The sequence below is a fragment of the Erythrolamprus reginae genome, chromosome Z (genome assembly GCF_031021105.1).
Source record: "Erythrolamprus reginae isolate rEryReg1 chromosome Z, rEryReg1.hap1, whole genome shotgun sequence".
NCBI classification, from domain to species: Eukaryota; Metazoa; Chordata; class Lepidosauria; order Squamata; family Dipsadidae; genus Erythrolamprus; species Erythrolamprus reginae.
The window spans coordinates 127,246,804-127,262,247 of NC_091963.1; the positions used below are offsets into that span (position 1 = coordinate 127,246,804).

At 42.8% G+C, this 15,444-nt stretch overlaps 1 protein-coding gene across 2 annotated transcripts in view; it reads left to right on the forward strand.

The window, feature by feature from the left end:
- Nucleotides 1-15,444, forward strand: part of LOC139175646 (spidroin-1-like) — a 44,691-nt gene that overhangs the window by 18,832 nt on the left and 10,415 nt on the right. The window contains exons 7-10 of one of the 2 annotated variants that reach the window (XM_070766822.1): nt 2,777-2,821; nt 7,287-7,319; nt 11,898-11,963; nt 14,009-14,056. In XM_070766822.1, coding sequence (XP_070622923.1) covers nt 2,777-2,821; nt 7,287-7,319; nt 11,898-11,963; nt 14,009-14,056 — 192 coding nt within the window. The remainder of the gene's footprint in view (nt 1-2,776; nt 2,822-7,286; nt 7,320-11,897; nt 11,964-14,008; nt 14,057-15,444) is intronic. The other variant, XM_070766823.1, reaches the window with a different exon arrangement.

Consider the following 15,444-nt stretch of genomic DNA (forward strand, 5'->3'; position numbering starts at 1 on the left):
GGACAGGAACAGAGGAAGGAAGCAAGGAAACTTATGAAAGGGGAGAGTAAGAGAGGAATGAGTGAAGGGAGGGAGGGAGGGAAGAAGGTGGGAAGGAGAAAGAAAAGAAGAAATAGAGGAAGGGAAGGTAAAAGAGAGAAAGAAAAAGAGCAAGAAAGAAAGCTGCAAGCACCCCCCCGAGCCCCCCAGGCCGGCTGCAACCTTTTAAAACACGCGCGCCGCTTCGCAGCTGTCTCCTGAAGCCGAACGCGGAAGTTAGCGTTTGGCTTCAGGAGACAGCTCCTTGGCGCTTGTATCCCGAATTTGGGCTTGTAAGTAGAACAAAAATATCTCTCCCCTCCCAGCTCTTATCTCGAGTTGCTCTTAAGTAGAGCAGCTCTTATGTCGGGGTTCCACTGTATCATGGAAAGGTTGAGAGATAAACATTAGATTTTTGATGTCTTCTCTCCATTGAGTTGAAGTTCTCTAGCCTCATCCTTGAATCAACACCCTACTATTGATTCCTGTCCTGCTTCAAATGGCTTTGTTTCCAGTTACTGAAAGTAATTGATTTCTCTTCAAGATAATGAGGGATGAAATGTAACAATTTTTCTGTACCATAGATTGTCCTCAGATGCTGTCCAGATAAGGTGGAGGAAACCCCTACTTTAAGACTGGAATGTCCTAATCCTATCTCACTTGTTACAAGAGGATAAACTAGGAAAAATATGTTTTCAGGATGTGTTTGTGCGGCAGTTAAATGCATGTAACACAAACCCCGTAGAAATTCCTTTGGTTATTGGCATCTTTAGCACAAAATGGAGGTGGGGATCTCACTTATTCATGCTCTGTTATCAACTGAACAGAACTGTAGGAGAAGTGGTGGAAAATGAACTACTTTATTAAACCTAACTCCATCTGCATTATTGAATAATGCAATTACTTATGGAATTTTGTGCCCCAAATCATTGGACTATATGCACAAATAAGAAAGGCTGTATCTTCAGACTTGACATGATCCATTGGAAAGAGAAGAGATAAAGTAGATGAAAAGGAAAGTGAACTGGAAAAAGCAGAGTGGTAACAAGCCCATGCAGAGAATGAACTGCTGGTAGAGGAGGAGCAGTTATCTGTTGTACTCTGGTTTACAGAGTTTTCCGACCTTTCTGTGTTGGCGGCCCAGAGGGAAAAAGCGGGAATAATTTTGAAAGACAGGCAGGTGCGTGTGCACAAGTACCTGTTGCTCGCATGAGTGGAGCTGACAGCAACTGCAATGCTTTTGCGAGTGGGATCGTGAACCCCTGCAATGCTCACATGAGGGGCGGTGCATGTGTATGCATGCATGCACAACAGCTAGCCACTCACACTTCCCCACAGGTTGGGGAGCCCTGCTATATACTAAGAAGACTTTTGAACGAGCAATTGTATTGATGCCTGCTCTAGACCTCTGACAGTGGAAGATAAAACTAAGGAAAATTAATATATATTTGCCTGCACAAAGATGAGATATGGGTGGCATTTTAAAACATTATGTTCAAAATCAGAGATTTGCTTGAATTTTATGATATTCCATGCCAGGAGTAGGAGCCAAGTGGCTCTGTTTTTTTAATGATAAGACAGACCAGCCTTGGACAATTCGCTGATTAAATTTGACTACAGCATTATTTTTAATGAGAGCATGAAGATTTGATATGGCCTAAACACAGAGCTCTGCTCAAACCCTATAGATATAGGAAGGAAGTCACCTGATCTGTGTTTTGAAGAAGTACACAGATTCCCCTTTTAAAACATTTTGCAAGGCACTAAAGTGAAAACTAGTGAATAAAAACTATGTTTGATTAAGGGCAGAGAGACACATCAGGAACTATTACTCAATTATTGGAGAGACAGTCGTGGAATATTGCAATCCAATAGGTTGTATTAAGCAAATGCTTCTACTATCTGGCATTAAAAAGAAATCTGAAATAGTATCAAACTTGTTTGACTTAGATCTGTTAGAAATGAGGTAAGGTCTTCTGCATGGGTGAGGGGTTGAACTAGATGACCTAAAGGTCCCTTTCAATTCTGTTAACCTGTTAAAAAACAAACTTAGCATAGACTGATAACTGGCTATGAATTTGGGAAGTCATCTGCAGTTTTTAACATTGGGTAATTCTATCTTTCTCAGCCCAGGGCTCTTATTATGCTCTAGCCCAGTGATGGCAAACCTATGGCATGGGTGCCACAGGTGGCACACGGAGCTATATCTGCTGGCACACGAGCCATTGTCCTAGATCAGCTCCAACATGCATGTATGTGCTGGCCAGCTGATCTTTGGCTCACACAGTGGCTCTGGGAGGGCGTTTTTGGCTTCCAGAGAGCCTCTAGAGGGACGAGGTAGGGCATTTTTACCCTCTGCTGGCTCCACGAAAGCCTTTGGAGCCTGGCGAGGGTGAAACGCAAGCCTATTGAGCCCACCAGAAGTTAGGAAAGAGGCAGTTTCTGGCTTCCAGAGGGCCTCCGTGGGGTGGGGAAAGCTGCTTTTGCCCTCCCCAGGTATTGCATTATGGGTGGGGGCACTCGTGTACGCGCACACTCTTTCGGCACCCGAGGAAAAAAAGATTTGCCATCACTTCTCTAGCCTATAAAAATATCTAGACAGTATCAGATTAAGGAAAGCTGCTTTGACATGATTATCTAAAAATGTATTATTCACCTAGAAATGAAATACATGACCACTGATAATTTAAATTAATTTGAAAAGCTATGAACATTGTCCAAACTAGGGTTGAGCTCATGATGTGGCTTTGCTTTCCAGGTTTCAGAGGTGTTGGTTATCCCCATCAAGGTCTCCCCTTGGGAGGTAAGAATCCTGGCGTGGATATTTCTTCTTTGTTTTGTGATCTTTCTTTCCAGCTGAAGAGGCACTTCTTTTCTAAAATGTTGGAGAAATAAAAATAAGGAAAGATACATGCACATTAGAAATTACATGGATTTTTCCCCCCTGCAGAATAATGTATAGTAACATTAGAACAAGGTACAAATTACTAGAAGAATCATCTCTCACACTAATAAATCCATTTGAATTAAAACAAATGTAAAGTTAGTTGCGAAAGTTTAATACCTTAGCCTTTTCAAAACTTACATTTAACTATAAAAGTAAAAATTTCCAATTAGCTGAGTGATATATACAATAAAACTAAACAATCATAGTCAACAACTCTTGTTTTAAGAAAGCCCAAACCTCAGATAAGGCAGCAAACCACATATAATTTTGTCCTCCATAAATAGTTCAAACTGAAGTTGACTTTGGACTGACCAGACCTTCCTACATTTTTTCCCTCTTAACATTCCTGTGCAAAATATATCTTGCTCAAAGTATTAGTTTTTTAAAAGCTTAGTGGTCCACCAGGTGATTTAATTATATTTTTTAGTTAAAAATAACCCTTCTTTTTCCTGTATTGACTTTCTGGAATCAGTTGATTGCCTCTTAGGGATCAAGTCTTGTAATGATTAATGTGCTCTTTCCTTTTTTGTGAGATCTTAGATCGTTTATTTAATTGATAGCTCTTGTTGGGTCCATTTGAATATAATCACTCATAATACTTGGCAGCAGTCAGCCTAATTAGCCCATTATTGTGGCAGATTCTTTTTTAAGTGTTTTTCTTATGCAAATCATGTTTTCAGTTTCTTGCTTTGGCTTCTGTGTGTGTAAAACTATATAGATTATATATGACAATAATAATAATAATAATAATAATTATTATTATTATTATTATTATTATTATTATTACTATTACTATTACTACTACTACCGTGTTTCCCCGATAGTAAGACCCCCCCGATTGTAAGACATATGGGGGGTTTCAGGGGGGTCGGCTAAAATAAGCCATACCCAGAAAGTAAGACATATGTCTTACTTTCGGGGAAACACGGTACGATATGCCGGAGAGCCGGAGAAGGGGGCGTCCGGACCCCCCCACCCCCAGCAGAAGCCAAGGGGGGGTTCCTTTCAAGCGGCGTTGGGCGAAAGAGGGCGGGCAGCCAGCAGCAGAAGGCGAGAGGTGCCTCCTTCTCCGGCTCTCCGGCAGATCGAGCGCGCGAAGAGGCACCTCTCACCTTCCGCCGCTGCTGGCCGCCCTCTTTCGCCTAGCGTCGCTTCGGAAGCCACCAAACGCCGTCAGGGGGGTGCTTGGCGACCGCCTCTCCGTTCGCCAAGTGCTGCTCGCCAAGCACCCCCCTGACGGCGTTCGGCGGCTTCCGAAGCGACGCTGGGCAAAAGAGGGCGGCCAGCAGCGGCGGAAGGTGAGAGGTGCCTCTTCGATATGCTGGAGAACCGGAGAAGGGGGCACCTCTCGCCTTCTGCTGCTGGCCGCCCACCCTCTTTCGCCCAGCGCCTCTTGAAAGGACCCCCCCCCCCTTGGCTTCTGCTGAGGGTGGGGAGGTCCGGACGCCCCCTTCTCCGGCTCTCCTGCATATCTCAGAAGCCAAGGGGGGGGGTCCTTTCAAGTGGCGTTGGGCGAAAGGGCGGGCGGCCAGCAGCAGAAGGCGAGAGGTGCCTCCTTCTCCGGCTCTCCGGCAGATCGAGCGCGCGAAGAGGCACCTCTCACCTTCCGCCGCTGCTGGCCGCCCTCTTTCGCCCAGCGTCGCTTCGGAAGCCGCCGAATGCCATCAGGGGGGCGCTTGGTGACCGCCTCTCTGCTCGCCAAGCACCTCCCTGACGGCGTTCGGCGGCTTCCGAAGCGACGCTGGGCGAAAGAGGGCGGCCAGCAGCGGCGGAAGGTGAGAGGTGACTCTTCGATATGCCAGAGAGCCGGAGAAGGGGGCACCTCTCGCCTTCTGCTGCTGGCCGCCCGCCCTCTTTCGCCCAGCGACACTTGAAAGGACCCCCCTCCCTTGGCTTCTGCTGGGGGTGGGGGGGTCCGGACGCCCCCTTCTCTGGCTCTCCGGCATATCGCAGAAGCCAAGAGGGGGTGTCCTTTCAAGCGGCGCTGGGCGAAAGAGGGCGGGCGGCCAGCAGCGGCGGAAGGTGAGATGTGCCTCTTCGCGCGCTCGATCTGCCGGAGAAGGAGAAAGAAAGAGGTCGGGTTGTGTGAAAGAGGCCGGGGTTGGGGGAAGGGGAGACGTAAGATGTGTGGTTTTTTTTTTGCAACGCCGCTCAAAAGGTGCCTTGGCTGGAAGAGTAGCTGGTTTCCAGGGCATAAACTGGCTCGCTTCCGGGGATGGTAATGTAAGACATACCCCGAAAGTAAGACATAGTGGGGCTTTTGGGGGTAAAAAGAAAGTAAGACATGGTCTTACTATCGGGGAAACACGGTACTACTACTACTACTACTACTACTACTACTACTACTACTACACTGGAACTTGTGCCTACACTGGAACATTTACCAGTGGCAAAGAACTGGTGGGATCATAAGCCCGAAAAAGTGGTCGAAAATGAGCAAGCAAAACTACTGTGGAACTTCCGACTTCAGACTGACCGAATTCTGAAGCATAACACACCAGACATCCTGAATGTGGAGAAAAAGAAAGTATGGTTTAAGGATTCTAATGAATGGGAAATATCCATACCAGGATATACACTGTATAGGAAGGATAGAATAGAGAGAAGGGGAGGTGGAGTAGCTATTTATGTTAAGGAAAGTCTAAAAACAACACTAATTCAAAATACATGTAAAGATCTGGAGACACTCTGGGTTTGCATGCGAAATAAAGAAGGTTCTGTCATTAGAATTGGGGTGATCTATAGGCCTCCAGGGCAATCTGAGGAATATGACAACAGGATGGTGGATGAAATTACACAAATGGCAGTAAAGGGAGATATTGTGGTTATGGGTGATTTCAACATGCCTGATGTTGACTGGAATATTCCCAGTGCCCTTACATGCAAAAGTAAGAATATAGTAGAGGCCTTTACAGGAGCAGCTCTGGCACAGCTGGTTAAGACACCGACTAGAGGAGAGAATATTCTAGATTTAGTCTTTACGAATGGGAATTGGGTTTTAGAGGTTAAGGTGGGAGAAAATATAGGTTGCAGTGACCGTCTATGTTCGTGGTTTGATGTAAAAACTGATTGTGAACAATCCTATACTGCAACCAAAGTATTGGATTTCAGAAAAAAATTGGCCATAGAGCCTCAGATAGAAGGTCCATACCGAAAATGGTAAGGACAGTCGGGAAAATTATAGGAAACCCAATTCCTATTATTTAGCATACTGTTTATAGATTGGAACATTGTTAGAGACCCCATACACCCACTTTATGGTCTGTTTATGTTGCTCCCCTCTGGGAGGAGGTTTTGAAGGACGTATAGCAGAACCACATGATTCTGTGACAGCTTTGTTCCTTATGTCACCCATCTTGTAAACTTGCAGTATTCTTTTTTGGTTCTTCTATGGCTTGTGGACTTCAACTCCCAGATTTCCTGAGCTAGCATGATTGGTTCAGGAATTCTGGGAGTTGAAGTCCACAAGCCATAGAAGAGACATCTTTGCCTACCCCTGAACTAGACTGACGTTTCTATGTGTCATATGTATGTATGTGGCAATAATGGGTTACTACTGGTACACCTAATTTTGCACAGCTCTGCGGCTCTGGTGCACAAGTGTGCATCCAAGCAAAATTTTTCTTCCTGCACCTGTGCAGATAGCAAAATTTTGCACGGGGACGCATGTGCACATGTGTTTTGATGAGGTTTTTTGCTTCCATGCTTGGTATGTGGGTATATGCATAATAGTTATCTTTTCAGAGCTGAATGCAATGAAATTTCATTTTAATATATGCTGATTAATGACATTTAAGCAATAAAGTTTTGTTTCTGTTTCTATTCTATTCATTCCAATTCTTATTCTTATTCTACTCTACTCTTGTTCCTGTTCCATTTTGTACTGTGTATCCTATCATTCCTATCCCTATCTCTTTTCCTTCCCATTCCCATCTCATCCCAAAACTTCATCTGCAGAATATATAGATATCTGACTCAGGGGTGAAATTCAGTAGGTTTGGACAGGTTCTATAGAACAGGTGGTGGCAAGTATGTGCAGTTCGGAGAACTAGTAAATTGCATCACTGACTGGCCCTGCCCTCCCGCGCCCCCCCCCCTCCTCTCCTTCTTCTTGGGTTCATACATACAGAGCAATATGAGAAGGAGGCAAGTAGCAGCCAGGTTGAATGCTAGAAGACTTGGCCGAACTTTTCTTTTGGTTCTGTGGGCGTGGCGCGGCGGGCTTGGCTTGGCCCCACCCACTGAGCCACACTCACAGAACTGATAGGGGAAAAATGTGAATGTCAATCCTGGTCTGACTTCTCACTCTGTCATCCCACAGGTCTTGGAGCAAGAGGCAAACCTTCCAAAGCAGGTAAAATGGTTTCAGCTTCCCCAGTAGATACCTTTAGGACACCTGAAATATATAGAGGGTAGTCCTCAACTTGCAATTGCAACTGAGACCAGAATTTCTGTTGCTAAGCAAAATGGTCATTGAGTGTGTCCTGCCTGATTTACTGACCTTTTTTTTTGCCATGGTTGTTAAGTGGATCCCTTAGTTAAATTACATGGTTGTTAAGTGAATCCAACTTCTGCCATTGACTTTGCTTGTCGAAAGCCAGCTGGGAAAGTTGCCAGTGGCAATGACATGAACCCAGGACACTATAAGCATCGTAAATACACGCGGATTGCCAAATGCCTGGATTTTGATCATGTGATTCCAGGGCTGCTGCAGTGGTCATAAGTGCAAGAACCAATTGTGAGCAAGGTTTTTCAATGCTGCTGTAACTTCCAGTGGTCTCTAAACAAATGGTTGTAAATACAGAACAATCTGTAATGTCAAGCAACCAGGGAAATCAGGTGATTCAGGCAGTTCAAATGAATATAAAGATTTATTATAAGCTTAAGCTCTCTACAGGATTCTGAGCTCCTAATAGTCAAAGGATATGAGCAGGAATTAGAAAGGCATTCAAGGTGTGCTGAACTTAGATATCTTGTGAGCACGCAGGGACTTATGACTGATGACATATTTGGCCCCTCCCTCAGGTTTAGCCTGGTCATCTCCTACTCTGTATTACATTCCAACACAAAAAGACTAAGCTAACTTTCATGCAACAGCTCACATACTTACATTGCTCAAATTGATAAAACCCCAGTTGCTGTGACCTAGAGGTAGAGCTCTTGCCTCACAATCAGGAGGTTGTGAGTTCAATCCTAGGTAGAGGCAGATGTAGGTTTCCTGCTTGGGCAAGGGTTTAGACTAAATGACCTGTAAGGTCACTTCAAACTCTGTTAATATGTAACCTGTTGCTGTCTGCTTAAAAGCAAGAGCAAATTTTCATTTTGTTACCACGTATGGGTTCTATACTGGTTAAGCCTATACAGAATATTTTTAGCATTCAGTGGGAAAAACCAGAACCTTCACAGTATTCAGCATGTAAAGTTGGGACTCTTTCTTCCCATCATTCTTTGTTCTTTTTTAAGATTTACAGCTTGATTCTGTCCTGTGTTAATGCAGCCAAGAACTGTGTTGGCTGTTTTGGCAGCTGCTGCACACTGCTGGCTCATTTTTAAACGGTAGTCCACTAGGACCTCCAAGATCCCTCTCACAGTTACTACTGTTGAGCAAGGTACCACATATACTGTACCTTTGCATTTTGTTTTTCTTGCCTAAATGTAGAACCTTACTTTTTTCACGATTGATTTTAAAAAGCACCCAATGCTCAAATTTGTCAAGATCTTTCTATACTTTGAGCCTATCTTCTGGAGTGTTGGCTATTGCTGCTAGCTTGGTTTTGTCTGCAAATCTGATGAATTCCCTATTTATCCCCTCATCCAAATCATTGATGAAGATGTTAAAGAATACTGGATCTAAAACAGAGCTTGAGGTACCCCACTGCATGCCTCCCTCCATGTAGATGTAATTCCAATGTGAGAATTACATTTATTTATTTATTTATTATTTGGATTTGTATGCCGCCCCTCTCCGAAGACTCGGGGTGGCTCACAACAAGTTGAATGCAGTTGGTCAGCCTATTACAAATCCATTTGGTGGTGATGCTATCTAACCCACATTTTTCTATCTTATCAAGCAGTAGGTTGTGATCTATTTTATCAAATTCCTTTAGCAAATGAACTCTATATGTTCTCTGATTCATTGTTTTATTATCTTTGAATTTACCAAATCAACTTGTCCTTGTCACTTGGATCCAAAAATAACACACCATGTCTTGAAGCTGTTTTTGGAAGTGAAGGAATTGAACCATTATAAGCTATGCAGAGCAAAAGAAAGTAAAGCTTCAAACCAGTGCTAAGGTCTAAGAAAATTCTGAATAAGTTAAGTCCAAATGCAGAACCTGTCTGTATGAATTTATAATCAACCAGAGACTGCAGTTATATAAGCTGTTCTTCCTAGTTTAAAATTTTCATCTGCTACATTTGAGCCCTTCCCTTGCTCTTCTCTTTTTTGCAATCTGACTTTTCATTTGTTTGCTGGTCTGGTTTTTCTTTATTTGTAAAATTTATTGGCTGCCATATTACCACTCAGCAGCTTACAACCTTAAAAAGTTAAAAACTATACAAAACCTAAAAGACATAAACAAAATACTGTATAGATCCAATTACTGAGACCCAGTTAAAAGATGGGGAGGGAGGGAATAGGATAAGAAGGAGGGGGTGGCGGAATTTGTTAATCTGATTTCTAATTTTATTCTTGATGCATCTCTGTAAAGATCTTCCCAAAGAAAGATTATTTTTTTTCCTTTCTGTGTCACATATCTCCGTAGAGATTCTTTTCTTTTCTTTGGCAATTCCTTCTCCTTACTTATAAATATGAATTTTCCAAACATGAGCATAATGAATAAGTATATAATATCTTTTAAATGCCACATATTTTAAATAGGGGATCTGATGCTTCACTCTGATCTTGCTTTGATGTAATTTTGAACCTTTGAAGAAAACAGCAAAAAATGTTGATAAGACATACTGGGTTCACTTACTGACCACATGATTTGCTTAATGACCACACTGATTCACTTTGTGAAACTTGTAAAAATGGTTTTAAGATCAAGTTGTAATAATTGCAACAACTTATCACTAAAATTCTAGACTCAGCGGTGGTCATAAGTCAAGGACTACCTGTATGGTATCAACAGCAGTGAAACCCCTAATACAGTGTTCTTGAGCTTGAAATACTAATGTATTCATCAGGGGTGGGTTCTACTGGTTGGCTCACTCCACTCACATGCACACACATCCCCTCCTGTGATTTCATTTCTGCACACGCTTAGTGTTGAGTATTTAGTTGTTATTAGTATTAGCAGAGTTCAGCTGGCTTAACTTGCAACGGATTCAGCATGGCAAGAAATCAATTGTGTGGCTTAGAATCCCATTTGTTAGCAATGAATGATCACTCCTTCATAAAGATGAAACTGCAATCTTTACTTACAATTCTGTTGATTCATGTATCTACAGAATGCAGGCATAAATGCTTATATTCCAGTACATATTAATAACTTCTGGATGCTTCCATGTGTGAGGATGCCTTCGGATTGATCTCACACATGTGTCCTCAGCCGAGGACAATGGAGCACACAGGAAGATAGACGGAGGTGGAAAGAAGCTCATCAGGGCCAAAAAGGGGAAAAGGGGAGGAGTCATCTACTCTGCCATGTTTATATAGTCTGCAGAATACATGCCCCTTTTTGCCATCAAAAGGTGACACAGTAGTCAGTTGATTTGCGACCTGATCATAGAGATGTGTCTACAAGACAGTGTCAGCATGGGTTAGAGCAGTGTTTCCCAACCTTGACAACTTGAAGATATCTGGACTTCAACTCCCAGAAGTCCCCAGCCAGCATTCGCTGGCTGGGGAATTCTGGCAGTTGAAGTCCAAATATCTTCAAGTTGCCAAGATTGGGAAACACTGGGTTAGAGTGGTGAAACCCAACACTCAGAAGGTGGATTTATCCCGAAACACAGCTGAGGAACTGATCAGCTGTGCTTCGGGCGAAGAAATAAGGGTCAGTATCAACCCAGGAGTTGGCAAAGGGGTTTTTTTCAAAGCACATGAGAAGAAGCCATCCAAATACAGGAAAATCACCCAAAAATTCAGAGGAAAAGATGGCGACGAGCATGGGCTGGCAGAGACAGAACCAGATCTGTGACACCAAAATTACATCACCAGCAGGTCGCTAACAGTTTGGGCAATCTGGTCTGAACCAGAAGGATCCCACTCCTGGTGTCCATGTTCATCAGATATCTGGTGTCATAAAGACAAGGGAGACCTGGGAAATCACATACTGTAGACTAAGCTTTCTGGCATAACAATGTAATACATTGCTGTTGCATCGCTCAAGGGATTAAGGAATGAGTAAAGGGTTGCTTTTAGGGATTGGTTCAGCCAGATCTTCACATTGCAACTAGTAGCCAGGGAAATGAAGAACAAAGGTGGCAACAAGGCAGGATCAGAGAAGATTATCAAGGGAAGCCTTCAGAACATTCTTAGCTTCTGATTACTGTGAGCAAGTTACAAAGAGGGCTCATTTCTGAACACAGCTTGATAACCCAGGAATTAACCCACAGGGGGTTTAGCTGCTACAGAGTGACTGAGAGTTTTCTAAAGATTTATCTCTCTAAAGGTTTAGACTCAATTCTCATTTTTAAAATGCACCTTTTAGGTATTCTATGTCCCTCCTTATCTGAACAAGAAAAAAAAATACTTTACACATGTTCAGAAGTAATTATTTCCAGTTTTCAATGTCAACCCTGCTAGCTGAGCTTTAAGTAAATGAGGAGGATGGAAGACTGAGTCAACCTAGAGCTGGTGAGTCAGCAGAATTAGCCTTCTAACCACTGCACTACCAAGACTCTTAAGAGGAAAAAGTTCTAGAAGGGGAAAATAATGTCTCTCTCTGCTTGTGTGTTGGTTTTTACAGTGTATTTTCTTCAACAGGATATATGGGTGGTGTTGGAGCTGGAAGCTTTCCAAGCAACGGGATGCAGAATGGATATGGCAATGGTAAGAAAGCTATACAAGCTATCACACAGGATTGTGACATGTAGGTACTGTGCAAATAATAATAATAATAATAATAATAATAATAATAATAATAATAATAATAATTTATTGGATTTGTATGCCGCCCCTCTCCGTAGACTCGGGGCGTCTAACAACAATGATAAAAACCACATGTGACAATCCAATAATAAAACAACTAAAAGCCCTTATTATAAAACCAAACATACACACAAACATACCATGCATAACTTGTAATGGCCTAGGGGGAAGGAATATCTCAACTCCCCCATGCCTGGCGGTATAAGTGAGTCTTGAGTAGTTTACGAAAGACAGGGAGGGTGGGGGCAGTTCTAATCTCCGGGGGGAGTTGGTTCCATAGGGCCGGGGCCGCCACAGAGAAGGCTCTTCTGCTGGCGCCCGCCAAATGACATTGTTTAGTCGACGGGACCCGGAGAAGGCCAACTCTGTGGGACCTTATCGTCCTTCATAGAGTTGCACTAATGATAAACTGTTGTTCTTGGACTTGCATGCAAAAATTCAAAACATGCCATCTTCTAATCAAGGAACACTTGGTAGGAGGTGGGTCAGAGTGACTACTACTAAGCTTAATGGGACAATAAATGTGTTATAAAGCAGCTTCTTTGGACATACTGTTTTGTACAGATTGTCCTATCAGTTGTTCCTTCTTTCTTTCCATTTCTGCCATCTTGTTTTGGGAAGCTTGAGACACAGGTAGTCCTTGACTAATGTCCATAATTGGGACCAGAATTTCCATCATAAATCATTGCAATTCTAAGTCAAGTCAGATTCAAATTTATTAACAGTTTTAAGTGAATTGCCGCAGTCATTGAGTGAACCTAGGGCTCATTAAGCAAACACCACAATGGTAAGTGCAAATCTTTCTTCCAAAGGGATGGGTTTTTGCCATAAAACAACACTGTGGGATGCAGCAATCAGTCATAAATGTGAGTCAGTCGCCAAACACCTGAGTTGCAATCATGTGGACATTGGTGTGTGTGACACTCATCCCGGTTAGGTCCCACAGAGTCGGCCTTCTCCAGGTCCCATCAACTAGACAATGTGGCTTGGTGGGGCCTAGGGGAAGTGCCTTCTCTGGGTGGGTGGGGGCATCCCTCTGGAATCAGCTTTACCCAGATATTTGTACTGCTCCCACCCTCCTCGCCTTCCGCAAGACTCTAAAGCAGTGGTTCTCAACCTGGGGCTCAGGACCCCTTTGGGGGTCGAATGACCATTTCACAGGGGTCGCCTGAGACCATGGAAAAAGAGAAAATTCCCATGGTGTTAGGAACTAAAGGCTGGAAACCTATTTTTACAATCCGACCAATCAGGCGTTTACAGGGTATCCCTCTGACCTTCCTGCCAATCAACTTAAAGCTCTGTTGGGAGAATTGGTGCTACACTTATGTTTGGGGGTCGCCACAACGTGAGGAACTGTATTAAGGGGTCACGGCATTAGAAAGGTTGAGAACCACTGCTCTAAAGGCTTGGGGCCATTAGACTCCAGCCCCATGGCTGATGAGCGTAGGTATGTCTGTTTCTGAATGGTAATGAATGATTTTTTCCAATTAATAAATAATAAATGAATGAATAGGTGCAAGGCTCAATCATAAGAGTGGATATTTTTCAGCAGCATCATAACTTTCAATAGTCACTAAACAAATGGTTGTGAAGTTAAGGATTACCTGTGTACAAATTTTTTCCCAGAGCTAATCCAAGTTTTTCACAAAGCAGATAAAAATAATGGCTGCATATCTATTTCATGCAAATTGTTCCCGCTTTTCCCTGGTATCACTAATTCAAAAACATAGCTGCATAAATGTAGGGGCCCCAAAATATTGTTGTACATCACTTGCTGCAATAAATAGATATGTCCAGAATGTGGAGCTGTTGACCAACATATTAAAAAGAAAATCTGTCTCTTTTATCTGAATTCAGCTGTTTTAAAATACACAGTCGATAATTCAAGATTGATGGCTTGAGTTTCTAGCTGACTAGAAAGATTGTATCTTCTTTTACTTTTTCAGGTTATGGAGCTGGAGGCAATGGATTTCCTCTCGCTGGAGCTCAGCCAGGTGGAAATGAGGATGGGTGGCATTAATTTCTCACATTTGTTATTCTCCTTTCCTCCAAAGAATTTAGAGGAAGGGTTTAACATAACAACTGATAAGGGAGGGTAGGAAGCCAGATGGCGATCTGCTTAAGCCTTCTGGTCAGGTTGATGACAAAGGCCGTATTTGAATATTGGTTGCTCATGTCCAAATTCAGCAGCTGCCGCAGCTGCATCATGTAATAGGGATGGGAAATTCATTTGGGACTGAGATAGTAGGAAGAAACCAAAGAGGAGGAAAGAAGTGGGCTACAGATCCATCAGTCATGGATTTCTAACTCTAGCTTATTTGGGTTATTACGGTGCGCTTCAGCCAAGAAAGTGTGACAGTTAGGGAGCAAGTCATTTGAGGCTGCAAAAGTGTAAGTAACATTAGTTGAAAGTGCAAGGCAATTTATGTGAGACCCAGACAAATATACCAGAGATGGGGTGCTCGTGGTGCGTTCCAGTGTGCCTCTCTGGTAGTGGATTGCTGATTGTGCAATTTGCGCATGATGGCTCTGGTGCTGTCTTTGTTGGACCGTGCACCATCTTTTTTTCCTAATTTTTGGTGGGGGTTTTTTTTGCTCTCTGAGTATGGGCAAAAGGAAAATTGTCTCTCTGTACCGGCGCAGAAGCAAAATTGCACGAGGGGATGCACGCATACGCACAACATCACAATGCGCATGCAGGGCACCGGTAAGGCAGTAAGAGGAACCTGCCCCTGAAATATACCAATTCCATTCAGTGTATTTCAAGGCTCATGGTAATTGAAATGTTCTTCTGAGTATACTCATGGTTGGAATACCAGACCCAGTCGCTTATACTGCTATACAGTAAGTATAGGATCAAATACTTTCCCATATTGTCTTGCAGTTCTTGCAATTATAGTCCCAGCCTATCTAGAAGGTAGGAAGGTAGGAATATCTAATATTCAGCTTAAAAAAAAATACCCTACTCAGCTGCAATGCTTTCTTTTTCCAGTGAGATTTACAATTAGACAGATCAGCACGAGCAAATGTGTCATTTCACACAGTATGCTAAGCCATAATTCCTTTCGATCATGGTTTTTGAAGAAGCCACACTGGGCTAATCCATAAACCACTGATTCTAACTGGCTTTTACCTAAGACTAAGCGATTAACTATTATCTACTATATTTATTTATTTTTATTTTATTTATTTATTTATTTTGTCAAACAATTATAGGGTGGTAATTTGTACAAATAAAACATTAGATAAGTAATGATAAAAAGTAACAAAAGAAGACAATAGGACAGGGACGGTAGGCACAGTGGTGCACTTATGCACGCCCCTTACAGACCTCTTAGAAAGGGGGAGAGGTTAATTGTAGATAGTCTAAGGCTAAAGGTTT